At 49.5% G+C, this 20,944-nt stretch overlaps 1 protein-coding gene across 4 annotated transcripts in view; it reads right to left on the reverse strand.

The window, feature by feature from the left end:
• Window positions 1–19,726, reverse strand: part of SLC44A2 (solute carrier family 44 member 2 (CTL2 blood group)) — a 28,301-nt gene extending 8,575 nt beyond the window's left edge. For 2 of the 4 annotated variants that reach the window (XM_082380217.1, XM_082380215.1), the window contains exons 1-10: window positions 19,597–19,726; window positions 5,413–5,461; window positions 1,948–2,021; window positions 1,740–1,824; window positions 1,072–1,156; window positions 764–874; window positions 624–684; window positions 413–536; window positions 210–293; window positions 4–116 (exon numbers count right to left, since the gene is read on the reverse strand). In XM_082380217.1, coding sequence (XP_082236343.1) covers window positions 4–116; window positions 210–293; window positions 413–536; window positions 624–684; window positions 764–874; window positions 1,072–1,156; window positions 1,740–1,824; window positions 1,948–2,021; window positions 5,413–5,461; window positions 19,597–19,627 — 817 coding nt within the window. In that variant the 5' untranslated portion in view covers window positions 19,628–19,726. Of the gene's footprint in view, window positions 1–3; window positions 117–209; window positions 294–412; window positions 537–623; window positions 685–763; window positions 875–1,071; window positions 1,157–1,739; window positions 1,825–1,947; window positions 2,022–5,412; window positions 5,462–5,930; window positions 6,156–19,596 lie in introns of those variants that run through there. The other 2 variants (XM_082380216.1, XM_082380214.1) reach the window with 1 other exon arrangement.
• Between the last annotated feature and the right edge of the window lie 1,218 nt (window positions 19,727–20,944).

Here is a 20,944-nt window from a genome sequence, read left to right on the forward strand (position 1 = left end):
TACCGTAGCCTAGGACCAAAATCACCATGACGATCATCACCCAGACCATAATGCCAGCCAAGAAGCGGAGCAGGACGATGAACAGGAGGCTCAATACCATGGCGATGGCCAGGCCTCTGGGGGATAAAATGGGTACATGAGCGGACCCCATCCCCTCGCCAGTCTCAGACAGGGCAGCCCAATGAGGGCTACCTTCCCTCTCAACTTACATGATAATCCAGTACCAGGAGACTGTGTAATCTTCAAATATCCGCATGGCCAGCTGCCGGGCCTCCAGGACTCCATTGGCCTTCCTGGGGGAAGGCAGACAAGGCTTTAGGTCGGACCCCGCTCCCTGATTGGGCCAGCCCCAGGGGATGCCCTGTCCCACCCAGGAAAATGCGATGCCAGCATGGTGGGTCATGGTCCTCACTTGGCGCCTTCCACCAGCTCTGTGATGTTTTTCCGAGAGCCATGCCCATCCTCATAGGTTGTCTCGTTGCCCACCATGAGGACCCCCTTGTGGCTGTGGATGGCTGGGAAGCACCGCCGGGCCACTGCACAGAGCGGGGGATAGGACCAGTCAGGTTGAGCCCCTGAAACCTCCCCACGCCCCTCCCAAGCTCACGGGACCCCAGACTCACGGGGTTTGCTGGGGGTGAGGACGGCGGGGCAGTCGCCATCTCGGAGGACCTCGGCCACACCCTGCCAAGAGACAGGGAGGGGGTCAATCCTGCGGGCCAGCACTCTCGACCTGCCCCTGCCTGGGCAGTTATCTGCTTACCTTGTTGTTCTGGAAGCCAGGCACACAGAACTTCTTGTAGTACTCAAAGTCCTGGGATCTGCGAGCGTTCAAGTAGGTGAGGTAACGGTCAGGACATTTCTCCACGCAGATCTTGGGGGGGCAGGAGGCAGGGGTTGAGTGGGGTCCGGATAGACACCTGATCGCCTCTCAAGACAGAGGTCCCACCCCCTTCCCCCTATTCACCAGGGAGAGAGAAAGGGCTGGGAGAGAAGCTGCCGCTACAAGGGGAAAAGGACCAGATGGTGGAAGGGGGGGGACAGGAAAGAGGGGGGGAGGGGACGAGTTACCTGGGGGGTGGGACACTGGAATTCCAGCAGGACCAGGGGGCTGGCACACTTCACAATGTTGAAATAAAACAGGAAGGGTTTGTTCCTGGGGTTGGGGAAGGGAGATGGAAACTGTCAAGACTCCTCAATCAGCCTATATAGACTATCTTAATGAAAACAATAACAACAGTAATAACCACAGCAGCAGCAACTCCATGCCAAGTGCTCTTCTAAGCACTGGACATGTGCTGGCTCATCTAACCATCACAACAGCCCCATGAGAGTGGGACTGTCATGATCCCCATTTCAGAGATAAGGAAAATGAGACCCAGAGAGGCTGAGACACTTGCCATAGGTCACACAGCCAGGGAATGGCACAGCTTGGATTGAACTTGCTCTTTTACCTCAACTATTCATCACCCGCGGACATCAGATCCGGGACTGTCCCCTCTCTGTCTCTCCCCTAAAATGTGGGCTACCAGAGGACAAGACTTTGAATGTCTCATTTAGTGCTATGTCCCCAAGGCCTAGAACAGAGGCTGGGGATGGCGGGAGTTTTATAAATACTTGTTGACTGGACTAGTGGATGGATGGAAGCGAGGAAAGCCTAGAACCTTCTCCCCAGTGCTCATGAAGCTCTCCCGCACACTCCTCTCCAGACCCAGCAGGCCCCAAGGAGCCAGACTCACTCATTTTTCGTGCCCTTCTGCCCGCAGAACTCGCCTCGGCTATCAGTGGGGTAGATCACTTTTCGAGGGTCCCCATGAGTCCAAGCTGTGGAGGGATCCAGGGATGCTGAGGGGCTGCCATTCCTCAGCACCAGCCCCACTTCTGCCCCAGAGGCGGTGGCTTGCCCTTCCACCCTGGAACCCCAATCCCATCCCCTCCTTTGCTCACCTATGATGCCTACAGCCACATAGCCCACAATGGCCAGGAGGAGGAAGACACAGCAAATGACGTCTGTGCAGCCTCTGGGGAGCAAGAGACCGTGTCAGGGTGGGAGTACTGGTGCCCTGGATATCATGGACCCATCCTGCCTTGTACACACATATAGGTATGTGTTATTTGGACACATGTTCCTGAGTGGTACCAATGCTGTGCCGAAGGGCACGTGCATTTTAAATATTAATACCTTTCACTGCAGCACTATTTACAATAGCCAAGATATGGAAGCAACCTAAGTGCCCATCCATGGATCAATGGATAAAGATGTGGTGTATATGTATACAGTAGAATATTACTCAGCCCCCCATAAAGGATGAAATCTTGCCATTTGCAGCAGCATGGAATAGATCTGGAGGATATTCTGCAACGTGAAATAAGTCAGACAGAGAAACAAATAACGTATGCTTTCACTTATATGTGGAATCTAAAAAATGAAACAAATGAACAAACAAAACAAACAGAAACAGACTCATAGATGCAGAGAACAAACTGGCAGTTGTCAGACTAGAGGTGGGTGGGGGATGGACGAAACAGGTAGAGGGGATTAAGAGGTACAAACTTCCAACTACAAAATAAATAAGTCATGGGGATGTAATATACACATAGGGAATACAGTCAAAAATACTGTAACAACTTTGGGGACTTCCCTTGTGGCGCAGTGGATAAGACTCCGTGCTCCCAATACAGGGGGCCCGGGTTCGATCCCTGGTCAGGAAACTAGATCTCACATGCATGCCACAACTAAGAGTTTGTATGCCACAACTAAGGAGCCCTGGAGCCACAACTAAGAAGCCCACATGCTGCAACTAAGGAGCCAACGAGCTGCAACTAAGGAGCCCACCTGCCATAACTAAGACCCAGCACAACCAAATAAATAAATAAATAAATATTTAAAAAAAATATATTGTAACAACTTTGTATGGTGATGGGTGGTAACTGGTCTGATTGCAGTGATCATTTCATAATGTATAAAAATATCAAATTACTATGTTGCACACCTGAAACTAATATAACATTGTATATTAATTATAACTCAATAAAAAAAAACTAAAAAATAAAAAATAAATTTTAATACCTCATGCTACACTGTCCTCAAAGCAGGTTGCAGCTATGTTCAGCTCTCTTTTGATTAAGTGCCCATTTCCCTACATCCTTACCAGCATAGCATATTAATGTTTTTTTAAAGTGAAGCTATTTTGTGGTGATCAGTTTGTAATGTATAGAAATACTGAATCACTATGCTGTGCACCAGAACTAACATAGTGATGTAGGTCAATTATACTTCAAAAACAAACTAACTCATAGAAAAAGATATCAGATTTGTGGTTACCAGAGGTGGCAGTTGGGGAGTGGAAGGGGGCATTGGATGAAGGTATTCAAAAGGTACAAACTTCCAATGATAAGATAAATAAGTGATGTAATGTACACATGGTAAATAAAATGTTGTATGATATATATGGAAGTTGTTAAGAGAGGAAATTTTAAGAGTTCTCATCACAAGGAGAAGTTATTTTTTTCTTTTTCTTTTCTTTCATATCTATATGAGATCATGGATGTTCACTAAACTTTTTGTGGTAATCATTTCATGATATATGTAAATCAAATCATTATGCTGGGGCTTCCCTGGTGGCGCAGTGGTTGAGAATCCGCCTGCCAATGCAGGGACACAGGTTCAAGCCCTGATCTGGGAAGATCCCACATGCTGCGGAGCAAGTAAGCCCGTGCGCCACGACTACTGAGCCTGCGCTCTAGAGCCCGCGAGCCACAACTACTGAGCCCACAATTACTGAAGCCTGCGCGCCTAGAGCCCGTGCTCCACAAGAGAAGCCCTCGCAATGAGAAGCCCGTGCACCGCAATGAAGAGTAGCCCCCACTCGAGGGAACTAGAGAAAGTCCGCGCGCAGCAACAAAGACCCAACGCAGCCAAAAATTTTTTAAAAATTTTAAAAATTAAAAAATCATTATGCTGTAGACCTTAAACTTATTCAGTACTGTATATCAATTATATCTCAATAAAACTGGAAGAAAAAATGAAAACAAAAACCCATAAGTTTCACCATGTTAGCACTTACTAAAAAGAAAAAATTAAACTATTGTTATTATCATAAGATTAAATACGAACATGATAAAATTTAAACCATACAGGAATGTACATAACCAATAACTGTCTCCCACATAACCCTCCCCTCCAGGAGTAACCTGTGTTAATGATTTCTAGTGAGTTCTTTTTATTTTTTTTTAATTTTTATTTATTTTTGGCTGTGTTGGGTCTTCGTTTCTGTGCGAGGGCTTTCTCTAGTTGTGGCAAGCAGGGGCCACTCTTCATCGCGGTGCGCAGTCCTCTCACTATCGTGGCCTCTCTTGTTGCGGAGCACAGGCTCCAGACGCGCAGGCTCAGTAGTTGTGGCTCACGGGCCTCGTTGCTCCGCGGCATGTGGGATCTTCCCAGACCAGGGCTTGAACCCGTGTCCCCTGCATTAGCAGGCAGATTCTCAACCAAGGCGCCACCAGGGAAGCCCTCTAGTGAGTTCTTTATTCACTGGTACAAATGTTTTCAAAAAAAACTTTTTTTGGTTAACTCAAGTATGATTATGATACACCCACTGTTTGTGTCTTGTTTTTTTTACTAATATATTGAGAGGGATCCAAGTGACTATTTAGAAAGGCTCTTGCACATTTTAACAGCTGTGTAATAAAATAACCTAAGGATGCACTGTAATGTATCTAACTAGTTCCAAGAGATGCAACTCATATTGTTGGTTTTTGCCATTTTCAAAAAGGCAGCAGTATCATACAATTTTGCCCATCTATGCAAGGTGTACTGAGAGAATTTTTTTCATAGAATTTTAATCTCTGGAACAAAGCCGTACATCAAAAAAAAAGAAAAAGTCATATTTCCAAATTCCCTCCAAAAAAGACTATCAATTAGTTTCAGAGCAGACTGTGTCAATCTTTTTTTAAATTGAGGTAACATTGATTTATAACATTATGTAAGTTTCATGTGTACAACATTATATTTCTACTTCTGTATACCCTAGTGTGTCAATCTTTTTAGCCTCTGCCAATCTGTGATGGGGAAATTCTATTTGGTTACTGTTTTAAATTACATTCCTTTACTTTCCAGTGAGTTTGAGCATTTCTCCATAACTCCACTGTTTACACTATTTCGTGTTCTATAAATGATCTGTTCCAGTCTTTCGCCTGAGTTTTAAAAATTCATTTGTAAAGACTTCGTATATTAAGGAAATTCCTTTATCGTTCTTTTATCATTCTTTTATCTTTTAAGTTCTTTTATCGTTAAGTTGCAAATATTTATCACCAGGTTGTTGGAGTACAAATGTGGAGGTGTGTAAAGAAACAGGGGTGGAGGCAGTGTTAGTAGAGACCCCTCCCCTCTCAGGAACCCAGACGGCTTACCTGTTGTAAATGGGTCCTTTGAAGGTGGGGTCATACTTCTGTGGTGTTCCTGAAATTCAGCAAGATTGAGCTGAGTGATCCAAGATGGGGCTGGCAGACCACCCTTCCCCAGATGTTCCTAGGGGTGTCTTGGCCACGGAGAAGTAAGATTCAGAGATCCTGCGGATTTTCTGTGAACAGCCCGATTTATCACCTGGCGACCACTCACTGGGAGGGGGCTGGAAAAAGGGCTACCAGCGAGCCCGGTGGAGAGGGGAGAGTCCAAGGTGGGATCTGGAGATGGTTCTCACAGGAGTCCTGGGGAGGCTGCGAGGACAGACCCTTCGGATGAAGGAGTTTGGAGGGACCTCCGGGCGGGCGTTGGGGTGAAGGGTGTTGCCAGGTGACGATGGGGGGTGGGGGATACAGGCTGAAATCTGCAATTCCGCTCCCCCCTCGTCCCTCCACCCCAGGTCCTCCCGCTGCCCCCTCCCCCTCCAAGTTGCCAGGCCCGGGCGCGGGAGCGGGGCGCTGCCTACCGTGCTTCCCGTAGTAATGCTGCCGCTCGCCCCCCATCCCTGCGGGCGCCCTGCCCCGACGAGCGCCTGCCGGATCGCGCTCCCTCTCAGCCCTCGGGTCCGGACGCACGGGAGTCCCGAGGGAGGGACCGAGGGACCGACTGACGGCGGCTCCTCCCAGCAGAGTCAGGCGGGGCGGCCCAAACCGGTCAGACCGGCCCTAGCAGAGCGGCTGCCTCGGACGGACTGGACCACGGAACGGAGGGAGGGAGAGAGGGAGGGAGGAGAGGGCCGGGCGGGGCGGCAGCTGCTCCCGTCACTCACCCGCCGCCCGATTTAGCTCTCTCCGCAACCCCCCCGCCCAGCCCCCACCCGGGGAACTCTGTGGCTTCACTCTGTGGCTTCACCCTGTGGCCTGGGCTAGCCCCCAGCCCCCAGCCAGGCGACACCGCCCTAGAACATCTCTCAACCCCGCAAAGCGCCTAATAATTGTCCCATTCTCCAGGTATGGAAACTGAGGCATAGGGAGGTCAGTGTCTAGCCAGGCACAGCAAAACGGGCAGATGGCTTAACCAGAACAACCAATGACAGAGTATTTGGGCTGAAAACTCTCCAACCTGTGGATGCATTTTTTTAAAAAGTAAATGCCAACAGTTAAATATTGGGACAGTCCATATAAAAATCCACATCCTTGTCTCTTGAAAACTGCCAAATTAGGACTGACAGCCCCCAGTGCCACATCCCTTCCTGGCATTGCCCCCAGCTGGTCCCTTTGTGGCCCCCAAGGCTACACACCTCAGCTCACCACCCTTGCACACTCTCACAGTCGATAATCCTGAAGCCACTGCTTTGAAGAACACGTATTTATTGAGCGTCTGTTGGGTACAGTGGCATGTGAGAGACCCAGTCTTGTGGGTCTGCTCTTGTGGAGCTGATATCCTACCGGGTGGCCCTGGATTTGAATGTTCCTGCCCCATCTGAGCCCAAGGATACTCAGGCCAGGGCCTTGCCTTCTCTGAGCCTCAGCTTCCTCAACTGTGAAATGGGTCTAAAGCATAAAACCAAAACCAGCCAAAGACCAGGCATGGGATACCAAGAAGTATACAGTTGGCATGGATGTAGTATATTGTCAGTGTAGGAATACTCAGCGGATGTGGACGTATACAGTAGGTATGGGGGTACTGCCAGCATGGGGTATACAGCCCACATGGAGGTATACAATTCGGGGTGTTTAATCAGTTTGGGGTGTACAGTAGGGGTAGCGGTATACAGCTGGTGGGAGGCATACAGTCAGCGGGGAGTTGTACAGCTGGTGGGAGGGTACACAGTCAGCATAGCATTCCCAGTCAGCTGGCTACACCCCCTACACCAACCATCCACCCCTGCGCCAGCTGTATACTCTCTTGATCATGTGCCTGTTCAAACTGCATCTCCCAACAGCCCTTGGGGCCAGTTGTATACTTCATAGTACAACCAGCTCTACAGGTGATGTGGCATGATACAGTTGGCGTCAGGGTATAGTCAGCAGGAAGAGCTATCTAGTGTGGAGCATACAGCCAGCATGGGGTTATAAGAGAACAGTTGGTGCTCAATAATCGTACCTGTTGCTTCAGAGTCAGGCACCCCCTGATGGGACTCTGGTCACCAACTCAGCTTGTCCCTAGAGAAATGTCACACCACCCCCCCCAGTGGCTTCTAGCTGTGGAGGCCCCACCTGCCCCCTGGCCCACAGGCTTCAGCAAACAGGCGAGGCCCAAGGCTCCAAGCGATGCCCTTGGGTGACCAGGCCTCCCAAAGTAGCCCTGTGGTTGCCACGGTCCCTGCCAGCCCAAAGGCCGGCTGGTCCCACCCCGCCCAGTGCAGGCAGTGCCCAGGCCACAGCCTCTCTCTTCCCAGATACGCTAGGTCCCCGGGGGACACTCTTGCAAACTCCGGCCTTCAGCCACCAGCTCCACCGTGATGATGCTCAAATATGGGTCCCTGGGGAGGGACTCAGGGGTCCCTGGGGAGGGCCTCACTCCTGAGCAGCACGACCCTGTGACACCTGCCCCCCAGCACCCTACATGGGGGTCTCATGGGCACCTCCCACTCAGCATGACCACATCGAGCCCCCATTGTCCCCCAAGCTGCTCTGTCCTCCTGAGTGCTCAGGCTGGAAACCTGGGACACCTCTCTCTTTGCTTCACATCAGCTTTGCCTTCAGAATCTATTCAGGATCCAACCACTCTCACCCCCTGTTTGGCTCCCACCCTTGTCACACGGCTGTCGTCTCCCGCCTGGACAGTGCAGGTGCCTCCACCCTGGTCTCTCAGCTCCTACACTTGTCCCCCACTGTCCATTCGCCCACAGGGGCCAGAGGAGCCTGTGAACACCCGAGTCAGGGCACTCCGTCCTCTGCCCTGAACCCTCTATGGCTCCCATCTCACTCTGAGGAAAAGCCCGACTCCTCACCATTCCCACAAGGCCCTGCCTGCTCTGCCCTGTCCCCTCCTCCCTGCCTTCACCCCCTCCCACTCTCCCCTTTCCTTGCTCCGTTCCAGCCTCACTGGCACCCTGGTTATACTGTAGGTTATACTGGTTACACTGTACACTGCTTTTTAAACTTTTTCGCATTTATTAAAGGTTTTGACCATGAGGGCTTCATAAAATGTCATGAAATTCTATTTGCCATCTAACCGTCTACTTCTAAATAGGAGACAAACACTAGTATAGCAACCGTTTTAACGTGGAAAATTTTTTAAATTTTTTGAGAAAAGAATGATGTATTTATATTTTTTTCCTTTTTGAATTTCAACCCTCAAAATATTCCAGCAAAAAAAATCAGGGGAGGTTGGGCTGGGTCTCCTTCAATGGGCATCTGTTGCCCAGGAGGATGGTGGACTTGCCCTCACCCAGGCCACCACCAGCCCATGTCCCCCCCCCTGATTAGACTATAACTCACCAGGCACAGTCTCACCTCAGGACCTTTGCTCTAGCTGTTCCCTCTCCCCAGAAAGCTCTTCCCTGAGACAGCCGTTTGGCTCCACCTCCTTCAAGCTCAAACATCACCTCCTCAGAGAGGCTTTCTCTGACCATCCTGTCTAAAACAGCACCCTTGGGGCCTCCCTGGTGAGGAAGGGGTTAAGAATCCTCCTGCCAATGCAGGGGACACGGGTTCGAGCCCTGGTCTGGGAAGATCCCACATGCCGCGGAGCAACTAAGCCCGTGCGCTACAACTACCGAGCCCGCGAGCCTGGAGCCCGTGCTCGGCAACAAGAGAAGCCACCACAATGAGAAGCCCGCGCACCGCAACAAAGAGTAGCCCTCGCTCGACGCAAGAAAGCCTGCGCACAGCAACGAAGACCCAATGCAGGCAAAAATAAAAATAAAAGTAAATAAATTTTTTTAAAAAAATAAATAAAACAGCACCCTTTCCTCCTTCTCTCCTGTTACCCTATTTTATTTTGTTTCTGACTCATTTACACATTGACTGTTTATTGTCTGCCCCCATGTCTGTTTGCTGCACAAGGGCAGGGATTTATGTCTGTTTTGTTCATAACTTTGCCCCCAGCGCCCAGCATAGCATCTGGCACAAGACAGGCACTCAGTCAGAGTTTGTTAAATGAATAACCACGATATATAATCCATGTATAATATAGCTAAAACTGAAAATAAAAATGCAGCTTAGAGTTTTCCGGGTGCACGTATTTAAAAAATTAATTTTTGAGTTTTATACATGTAAGAATTGAATACATGATAAATGTGGAATTTCCAGTTGGCAGGGAAAGGATAAATCAGTCAGTAGCCTTGACTGCTCATTTGGAAGAAAATAAAGTTAACTCCACTCCCACCACATAGCAAAACAAATTCCACATGGATTAATCATGCAACTATATAAAACTCAAAACTATGACAAGTAGGATGGGAAAACACAAGAGCATATTTCTACCATCTGATAGCAGGTGAGACGGGTAAGGTGGGTGGGGGAAGAGAGAAAGGAGCGCCAGAAGTTTCTTATGTCAGCCAAACTGGCAGAGTGGGAACCATCAGATAAGAACAGCTGGGGCTGGGACTTCCCTGGCAGTCCAGCAGTTAAGAACCAAGGAATATCTTTCAGACACTGGCGCAGAGCTCTTTACAATACGGGTGATCCTATCAACAACCCATTTTAGGGAATTCCCTGGCGGTGCAGTGGTTAGGACTCAGAGCTTTCACTGCCGAGGGCCCAGGTTCAATCCCTGGTCGGGGATCTAAGATCCCACAAGCCGCACGGTGCAGCCAAAACACAACAATCAATTCTACAGCAGAGGAAACCGAGGCTCACGGAGAGGAAGTGGCTCCCCCAGTCACCTAGCAACAAGTGGTCAGTCCCTACTCCAGTTTTGATGAATGAGTGGGAACCACTGAGGGTGTCTGAGCAGGAGCATGACGAGGCCAGGCTGGGGAGGGGAAGACACATGGTGAAGTCTCAGACAGCTCTCAGGGAAATTAGTGGCCGTGATGGGACAGATGCGCTATGGCCTTGCTGTGTGAACTTGAGTTACCCCTCTTTAAGATGGAACTAAAGAAGCAGAGAGAGGCACCTGGTGTAGCCTTGGCTCAGGGCGTTGCCTTGTGGGTGGCTCAGGAAATATAAGAGGAAACAATGGTACTGTCATCTGATGGGTTCCATTAGCTCTCATTTTAACATTAGCCAAGTGGGGACGGAGGGAGGGGCAAGGCAAATACTAATGGTTTGATCATTGAGCCTGAGGATGGAAACTTGCTGAATCTTTGCAAAAATGCTGCAAAATAATAACAGTAGAATGCCCCCAGCGCCTCCATATTTCTGACCCGTTTACTGTGTGCCAGGCACTTTTCTGAAACGTTACACGGTTTACCTCCGCTCACCCTTATAGCAACTTTGTGAGGTTGATCCCATCATTACCCCCATTTCACAGATGCGGAAACTGAGGCCCAGAGAGAAACACAGGCTGGTGGCCACAAAGATGGTGAGCAACAGAGCTGGGCCACCCAGCTCCTGAGTTAGTGTTTTCTATGGCTGCTGTAAGTAATTAACACCAACTTGGTGGCTCAAAACACAAATTTATTATCTTATGGTTCTAGAGATCAGATGTCCAAAGTGAATCTCACTAGGCTAAAATCAGGGTGCTGGCCAGGCTGCGTTTCCTTGCCTATTCCAGCTTCTAGAAGCCCCCCTCATTCCTTGGCTCGTGGCCTCCTCCTCCATCCTCAAAGCCAGCATTCTCATTAAGCCCACATCCGCTTCCATTGCTACATCACCTCCTCTGACTCCCCTGCCTCCCTCTTTTCTTCTTCTTTTTGACCACACCGCGTGGCATGCAGGATCTTAGTTCCCTGACCAGGGATCGAACCCACGCACCCTGCAGTGGAAGCGCAGAGACTTAACCACTGGACAGCCAGGGAAGTCCCCCTCTTTTCTTTATAAGGACCCCTGTCCTTGGGGCCACCTGGATAATCCAGAATAATCTCCCCATCTCAAGATCGTAAATTTAGTCCCATCTGCAAAGTGCCTTATGCCGTGTATGGTAACATATTCATAGGTTCCAGGAATTAGGACATGGATGTCTTTGGGGGAACCATTATCCTGCCTACCACAGTGTCTTTTTTGTTTTAAGATTTTTTTTTTCTTTTGACGTGGACCATTTTTAAAGTCTTTATTGAACTTGTTACAATATTGCTTCTGTTTTATGTTTTGGTTTTCTGGCCGCAAAGCATGTGGGATCTTAGCTCCCCGACCAGGGATTGAACCCACACCCCCTGCACTGGAAGGTGAAGTCTTAACCACTGGACCGCCAGGGAAGTCCCTACCACGGTGTCTTAACCATTTAGGCCAGGGGTTGACAAACCATCCGTCCCCCTGTGGGGCAAATCCATCCACCATGTTTTCATATGGCTCAGCACTAGGAATGGTCTTTCCATTAAGTGGCTGAAAAACATCAAAGGAAGACTTTTGTCATGTGAAACTCAAATGTCAGTGGCTATAAATCAAGTTTGCTTGGCACACAGCCATGCTCATTCGCTTTCATATTATTTTAAAATAAATTTATTTTATTTATTTTTGGCTGCATTGGGTCTTCGTTGCTGTGCCCAGGCTTTCTCTAATTGTGGCAAGCAGATGCTACTCTTCATTGCAGTGCCTGTGCTTCTCATTGCGGTGGCTTCCCTTGTTGCAGAGCACGGGCTCTAAGCACGCGGGTTTCAGTAGTTGTGGCACGAGGGCTCAATAGTTGTGGCTCACGGGCTCTAGAGCGCAGGCTCAGTAGCTGTGGCGCACAGGCTTAGCTGCTCCGCGTCATGTGGGATCTTCCCAGACCAGGGCTCGAACCCATGTCCCTGCAGTAGCAGGCGGATTCTTAACCGCTGCGCCACCAGGGAAGTCCCTGTTTTCTTACTGTTGATGGCTGCTTGCTTTCATGTTGTCTGTGGCCTATGGCAGACTCGAGTAGCAGGCATAGATTGTATGTGAAAATATTGACTCTCTGGCCCTTTACAGAAGTTCGCTGCCCCCTGGTCTCTAAGCCATGAACCCACACGTGTTGAGCCCAAGTCTGTGCCAGCATGTTTCATGTGCTCTGCTTATAACAACCGGCAGTGGTAAAGGCATGTCACTCATTCCCGGCAATGTGGGTGGGGAAATTGACAAGCCCTTTCCCTCTCCAGGCTAACGTTTTCCTGTGTGGAGAATGGGACTCATCCTTGCATTTACTGGTAGCTGTTGCCAGGGCTTGGTGCTCAAAAAGCACTTAGCACAGGTCTGGGGTACAAGGCTTTAAGAAATGGTAACCAGGGGAATTCCCTGGTGGTCCAGTGGTTGGGACTCGCTTTCACTGCCGAGGGCTTGGGTTTGATCCTTGGTCAGGGAACTAAAATCCCGCAAGCCACGGCACGGCCAAAAGAAAACAAAACATAAGAGAAAAGAAATGCTAACCAGGAGCACGGTACCATTTGACAGAGGGGGCAAACTGAGGCCACGTGCTCAGACCACATAGCTGGTGAGGGATGGAGCTCTGAATCAAACCAAGGTCCCTCTGGCTCCAACCCAGGCCTTTTGGGGGCAGATACTGGGAGAGGCAGAGCTAAAGATGTGACAATGGTGGGGGAGAAGGCATGGGAAAGTTGGACCGTTAGACCAGGATCGGGGAGGGGAGGCGGTCGTTGGGTCCCAGCCTTGCTGAGTACGAAGGCCAGCGCACCCAGTTCAGTGGGTGTAGGAGATAAGGAAACAGATACAGGCTACCCAGTCACGATGCTCGTGCCAGGACATCAAGTGCTACCCAGTCTGAGGCCTCTGGATACAGGCCAAGTCCCCAAGGCCTGCAATGGCCAAAGGCCTCGCCCATGCAGGCAGGCCAGCTCACCACTGCCTTCCCAGAAATCTCTGCCTGGGTAATGCGCATCCCAGCTGCCCAGAAAAACCCCTTTGACAGAAGGGTGGGGTAGGAAAGCTAGAAGTGATTCTACTGGCCACCATGATAGGACCAAAGACAGAGCACCTACTGTATGCCGGGCACCAAAGCAGATATTTCCTTCTAGGAATCCATTTTATCCTTTCAACGAGGCTCTGAGGGCAGATGGCACAATGAAGAAATGGAGGCACAGAGATGCTTTGTGACTTGTCTGAAATCACACAGCCGGCAGGAGCTGAGGTTTTGAACTCTGGTCCTGACACCATGCTCTTTTTTTTTTTTTCCAAAAATTTTTTCAATTTTTTTTTTGGCCACACTGCGAGGCTTGTGGGATCTTAGTTCCCTGACCAGGGATCGAACCCAGGCCCTCCCTTGGCAGTGAGAGCGCAGAGTCCTAACCACTGGAGTGCCAGGGAATTCCCTCAATTTTTATTTTATATTGGAGTATAGCTGATTAACAATGTTGTGTTAGTTTCAGATGTACAGCGGAGTGATTCCATTATATATATACACATATCTATTCTTTTTCAAATTCTTTTCCCATTTAGGTTATTACAGAGTATTGAGCAGAGTTCCCTGTGCTATACAGTATGTCCTTGTTGGCTATCTATACCATGCTCTTGAACTGTGTGCTCTGTGAATAACTCCGATTAACTAGGCATTTACTGTAGACCCAGCTCTGAGCTAAGTGCTATACCCACATGAGTTCACTGAACCCTTGAGGCAGCCCTGAGAGGGAGCTGATACTGTCATTAACCCCGTTTTCTGGATGGAGAAATTGAGGCTCAGATATGCAAAAGGTACAGATATGAAAGGTTCAGGGATACTAAAGGTCTCTGCTAGTACAGAGCTAGAAGAATGGAGCTGGAACTGGAACGGAGCCAATCCTGGGTTCCAGAACCTGGCTGAGAGTCAGAACTCTGCTTAACTTTTTTTGTAGATGTGTTCATTTATTTAGCACCTTGGTACAAGGCGATTCATGTCCCTTGACTAGTGCTATCACCTCTGGCCTGGTTTCCTGGCTTCTGCCATTGCACCCCAGAAAGGCCAGGGGGTACCTGTGAACCCCTGAGTCAGGCTAGGTCCCTCCTCTGCTCAGAACTCAATGACTCCCACCTCTCTCAGCACAGAAGCCCAGGGAATTCCCTGGCAGTCCAGTGGTCCAGTGGTTAGGACTCCACGCTTGCACTGCCCAGGTTCAATCCCTGGTTGGGGAACTAAGATTCTGTAAGCCACGTGGCACGGCCAAAAAAAAAAAAAAAAGAACAGAAGCCCAAGTCCTCCCACGATCCACAAAGCCCTGTACACTCTGCCCCCACCTCCTCCCATTATACCCCCTTGATCTCTCCACTCCAGCCACACGCACCTCTTGGCTGCTCCTCAAACACACCAGACACGCTCCAGCCCCAGGGCCTTTGCACATGCCTTGCCCACCGCCTGAAACATTCTATACAGCTCCCTTTCTCACTCCTCTGGTCACCTCAGGATGACCTTCTCTGATCCTGTTTGAAATTTTAAACCCTGCTTCCAGGCCCTATAGATCACTCCTATCCCTCCTTCCTGCTAAACTTTTCTCCAGAGCACCTTCTCTGACATTGTGAGAATTTTCTCCATTCATCTTAGTATCTTGTCTGGGTTCCTTTCTACAATTTCAGCTTGACAAGTGCTGGGTCTCCAGGGTCTAGGACAGAACCTGGCACATGGTACCTGCACAATAAATGTTTGCTGAAGGAAGTTATGAATGAACTTGCTTATGTTAAGTAACCTGTATGCTTATCAAGATTAAAACAAAAAAACAACTTCAGGCAGAACAAGCCTTTGGACTAAGAAAAATCCCTCTCCCTCTCACCCCTGGCCCAGAGCCTTCACTTCCTCTCCCTGGGGGTATTCCTCTCACTGGTTTCCCTTCTAGATGCTGTCCACAGGGCACATACCTAGGCAGATTTCTAGATGGTTATCCCTCATCCCCCGTTTTGTTACGCACCCTGTTCCCCACTTTGCTATTTCACAAACTAACATAATTAGACATTGTTTTGCATCTGCAAGGTTCTTCATCTCACAAGGCAACATAGTAGCCCACGCTAGGAACAGTACCCTTTCTCATTAAACCAGCCTGAGGAGGCTTAAAAAAGATACAGATGCCACACATACACACAGAAATAAATAGTCTAAGCTCTGGAAAGAGTTTTCTTGGCTGTCTTACCTCTGGGGTGAGGACAGCTAGCTGAGGGTATGTGAAGGGTTCTTTCACTTGGAAAGCTAAAATCTTCTGTGCGGTTGAGGGCTTATTTTTAATTTTCAGCCCCTACCCCCAGCCCAGCAGAGAGAATATATTAATTTTGTTATAAAAAACTTTAAATTCTGTTTTAAAATAATCCTCCCTGGGAATGCCCTGGTGGTCCAGTGGTTAGGACTTGGCACTTTCACTACCGTGGCCCAGGTTCAATCCCTGGTGGGGGAACTAAGATCCCGCAAGCTGCGTGGTGTGGTCAAAATAATAATAATAATTATTATTATTATTCTCCCATTGGGGATTGACTGGGAAGGGGCCGGAAAGAACTTTCTGCAGTGATGAGAAGGTTCTTACCAGAGATCTGCAAATTTTTTCTAAGGGCCAGGCATTAAAAATTTTAAGCTTTCTGGTTCAAATGTCACCTCTATCACATATTCTTCTTCTAAGGACCCTTTAAAAATACAAGAGCCGTTCTTAGCCCATTGGCTTTACAAAAACAGGCCACAGTGCAACAATGTAATAACAATACCTTATACTACTGAGCTGTACCCTTAAAAATGGTTTAGATGGTAAATTTTATGTTATGTATTTTACCACAAAAATTTTTAAAAAAATATTAATAATGATAGGCCCTCCTTGGGCATGAGGGGATTCAGGAAGCTGGTAATATTTTTTACCTGATCTAGGTGCTGGTTACCTCATACATTTAGAATCTATGCCCTTTTACGTATGAATTTTCTACTTCAATAAAAACTTTAGGGAGTTCTCTGGTGGCCTAGTGGTTAGGATTTGGTGCTGTCACTTCCATGGCCCAGATTTGATCCCTGGTCGGGGAACTGAGATCCTGCAAGCTGCACGGCAGGGCCAAAATATATTAAATACATAAAATGAAATTTCATCTTAACAAAAATGTTTAAAATATTCCCCTTGATTGGTTCAATATAAGAGGGTCCACCCACAAATGCACAGCTTAATGCAACCATCAGCAAAGATTGAGGAGGGTTTCCAGGTGCTGATATGAGAAAGGGATCATCTCCGACATATATTAAGAAAAAGGAAAAAAAAGCAACACGATGTGAAACACACACCTTTTCATTTGACAAATATTTGTTGAGCACCTACTATGTGCTATGTGCCAGGCACTGTGGATACACCTTCAAACCAAACAGACATGCCTTCTTGCCTCATGAAGCTAGTACTCTAGGGATTTGCTGACATTTTTGTAAAAGGGGAACAAAGCCACTAAATAAAGAATACGTATATAATTGCATGCAAAGGTCTAAGGCCTAGACTTTGTTTGGAAGAAAACACAAGATGTTGTAATACTGATGCATCCCAAGAAGGGAGTGTGATGTTGGGAGAGGGAGCAAGAGGGAGATTTTTCACGATAAAGCTTGTATCTTTTGTTTTTTGAAGCATGTGAATGTATTATCTCTTCCCCTGCAAAAAGTTACAATTAACAATACCCTCTTCCACAATATTTTTTAACAATTCAGATGCCAGAGCCCTACTGCTGGCTGAGTTGAACTCTCTAGCGAATGAGCCATGGAATCTGCTTTTAAAACAAGCACCATGACTTTTTTCCCAGTCCCCGAACCCCATCAGAGTCTATTGTTTTAGGTTCTAGAATCTTTTTCCATACTGCTCATGCCAAGAGTGGGCTGGGAAGGATGGCAGTGCCCCTTGCTGACATCCATCGGGGTCAAGAGCCATTTCCTGGTTTCCTCAGAGATGCTGCCTTCCTCTAGATATGGTGTCTGATAGGGAAGGAGCTTTCTGTCCTGCCCAGTCTTGTCCAAGTATGTGCCTCAACAGATAGGGCTGCTTCTCCAGCAGCTCATGGAAAAATCCATGTCCCCAGTATCACCAGTCCCAGAGCCCTCCTGAGCACGTACAGCTTACCAGGCACTGTGCAAAACACTTCCCACCAGCCAGTACAGTCTGCCCAGCCCTACAGATGAGGATACAGAGTCTCAGAGAGGTCACCAACTCGCACATGGCCACACAGCTCGTATGTATCAGAACCAACCAGGATTTGAGCCTATGTCTGTCTGATATCACCCACTAAATTCACAATGACTGATGGGAAGGCACTGGGGTACAGGGGAGGATTTGTGAGCCACTCTTTCCAAAGCACACTGTTCCCAAAGGAAATCTCGTTATCTGGCAGGGACTTCACAGGGCAGAGCAAGGGCCCTAGGTTTTTGGTTCTGATGAGAATGGACTACTTACAAACTAAGCAAGACACGCCACCACCCCCCGCCACCCACTCTGAGGATTCAAGCCATGTGGCCCCTCTGGAGGAGGTGAGGGCCTGGCTGCAAGACCCAGCTGAAGTCTCCATCTCACACTCACCGGCCTCACAGAGAGAAATAATTAAGCAACTGTGTGGTTTGTTTGCTGTTCCCTCTGCCACATTTTGCTTAAATCTTCCCATGGCTGGCTCAACCTCCAGCCCTTGGTCACCTAAAATAATCCCAGATGATCCTCCCCCCACCACACACACACACAAACCCCTACCTAAAATTACCTATTTATTCAAGAATTTTTCCACTCTGTTGACTGCTGTGTTCTCCATGTCTAGACAGTGCCTGAAGGATGCTCAATACATATTTGTCGATGGAATGTGCTTCTAGTGCCCAGCACAAGGTCTGTTGGGCACATAGGTCCCCTGTCTCCAGCGTGTTCCTGGCAAGACCATGCATGGCTGGCTCCCTTTGGCCAAATTCAAGGCTGGGTGAATCATATCATTGTCCACTCTGCCCCCAGGCTTGCCTCAGGGAGACCAAAGATCCCTCAGGTGCTGCCCACAGGCAGGCAGGACCCCAGGCAGAGAATCCCAGATCAGAGACAGCCAGCCACACCGAAGGGGCGCACAGCACGGGCAGCCACAGGGTCTGGAGCTTGGGCCAAAACCAAGAGCAAGGGGGCCCCTCAGGAGGTCTGGGCTGGCAGCTTCAAGCAGAGAGGGGAGAGGCTGTGCAGTTGCCAGGCTGTTGGCTGGGCTGGGCGGGGAGAGCCCAGCCTCCCCTATCTGTCTCTCTTTGCAGCCTCTGAAGGCCACAGTCCCTGGGGGGAGGGAGGCACAGCTCTAGCCAGCTCGTTTTTCTTGATTATTTTTGAGCGGTTTCCGGCCCCCTCCCCAAGGCCCTTCGGTCTCACAGTTTCCAGGAAGTTTCAGACACACAAGGAGGGGTGGCAGAGCCCCTTTAGCCCAAGGCAGTGCCACATGGGCTGTATGCCCACCTGAGCCCTGGGGACCCAAAATGAAGGAGAAAAGAGAAACTGAGGACCGCACACCCCTCCGTAGAACCCTGGGAAGGGAAGCTCTGCAGGGCGTGGGTGGGGAGGAAGCCTCATCTTTGCCCCATCCCATAGGCCCAGAGGCGAAGGCCGCCCTCAGAGGTTCGCGGGAGGGGGTCCCTGTCGCTGGGACCCCTCGAAATGGGAGCGAGCACCCCCGGCTCCTTGCACAGGGCGGGGAAAGTTTCTCAGTTGTTTCCTGTTTCCTTCCTGTCCCTTCGCCGGTGGTGCCCTTGTTTCCGCCCTTCCCAGACGGCGGGCGAGACCCGATCGCCTCCCACCCCAGCATTGGGTCTGCCCAGTCTTGCCTCAGTTTCCCCATCTGGCCGAAAGCCCGGGACTGCTACCTCTAGGGGGATGTGAGCAAGAGGAAGAAGTGGGCAAAGGGAATTGGAAGGGGAGGATTTGGGGAGGTTGGGGCCCTGGTCCTTTTCCGAGCCCCGGTAGCCGTGCCTCCCCTCCCCCGCCCTGCATCGAGCCGCCCAGATAACGGGACCTCCCCGGGCGGAGCATGCGCCGTGTGTCCCGGCCCATCAGCCGGAGGGGGAGCAGGGGATCCCGAGAGCGGATGAAGGGCGACCTGGCGGGAGCAGGTGGGTGTGGGCGCGGCGCAGAGCGGTATGCAAGGCCGGGAAGCAGGAGGCCCCCAGCTGCAGCGCGGGTGTTTAAGATCTCGGATGTTTCCCCCCACCAAGGCCCCCGAACTCAGCAGAGGCGGACGCGGGCCAGAGGCGGCTCCTACCGTAGGCTCCGTCCTTCCGCTCGTCCACCATGGCCGCGGCGGGCGGGGAGGGGAGTCTGAGCCAGCGCGACCCCAGCCCGGCAGGGCGAGAGGCTCCGCGGGCTGCAGCGCCCCGCCCCGGACCCGGGCCCGTCCCTCCCACCTGGTCATCCTCTCGCGACCCCACCAATGGGAGTCCCGAGCGGGTGGGGGCGGGACTCAGGGGCGGGGTCGGGTTCGGGAAGGGGTGGAGCCCCAACCTTTGTTTCCTATCTGGGCTCTGGAGAGACCCTCTAGGTTCGTTTAGTGGGCAAGGAGCAGTCGTCATTCATTCGATCATCTATCCATCCACTCATTCGCCAGATAGATATTGAGTGTCGACTGTGTGCCAGTGAACAGACAAAAAGATGCTCTTTTTCATTCATCAGATTGGCAAGAATTTTAGAGTTCGGTAACATCAAGCGGGGTGAGCTGATGCTGTGGGTCAGAATGTTCTCTGGCAGAAAGATTAAATCCAAACCGTGTTCACCCTATACTATTCCTCTCTGCCACTGATCCTGGAGAAACCATATGCACGGCGAGTACGTGCCAAAAGGTGTTACCTGCAGTTTTGAGAGTTCTTGTAAAAAATGGTGGAGAACATGTATGTCCACCAATTGAGGGGTGCATACAACACAATACAACAGAAGAGAACACCATACAATGGATGAGAAGAATGAAGTCATCAGGGAAATGCAAATTAAAACTTGGTAATAACACCACTACATACCCACTGGAATAGCTAACTCAGAATACTGAGGGTACCAAGTGTTAGTGAGTATCTGGACCAAATGGGGCTCTCCTACACTGCTGGTGGGAATGTAAAATGGTACAACTACTTGGAAAAAAGATCTGGTAGTTTCTTATAAACGGGTATCAACCATATGACCCAGACATTCTACTCCTAAGTATTTACCCAAGAAAAATAAAACCAAAACCACTAAAAAAAGAAAGAATAGAAAAGAAACCCGCAAAGATGTGTATGCAAATGTTCATAGCAGCTCTATAATAGCTTTATTCATAATGGCTCCTAGCTTGAAGCAACCCAAGTGTCCAGTGTCCATCAATGGGTGAATGGTTCGTCAAACTATGGTCCATCCATACCATGGAATACTCCTCGGCAAGAAGAAGGAATGAACTATTATTGGTAAGTGCCACAGCATGGATGAATCTTAAAAAAAAAAAAAAAAAGACGTTATGCCCAGTGAAAAAGGCCAGAGACTTTGATATGAAGTTCTGGAACAGGCATAGCTAATCAACCTATGGAACATGGATCAGAGGTGGCCTTTGCTGTTGGTAGTGATTGGCAGGAAAGGCCATAGGGTGACTT

This window comes from Balaenoptera borealis (assembly GCF_965194805.1).
Source record: "Balaenoptera borealis genome assembly, chromosome: 2".
NCBI lineage: Eukaryota > Metazoa > Chordata > Mammalia > Artiodactyla > Balaenopteridae > Balaenoptera > Balaenoptera borealis.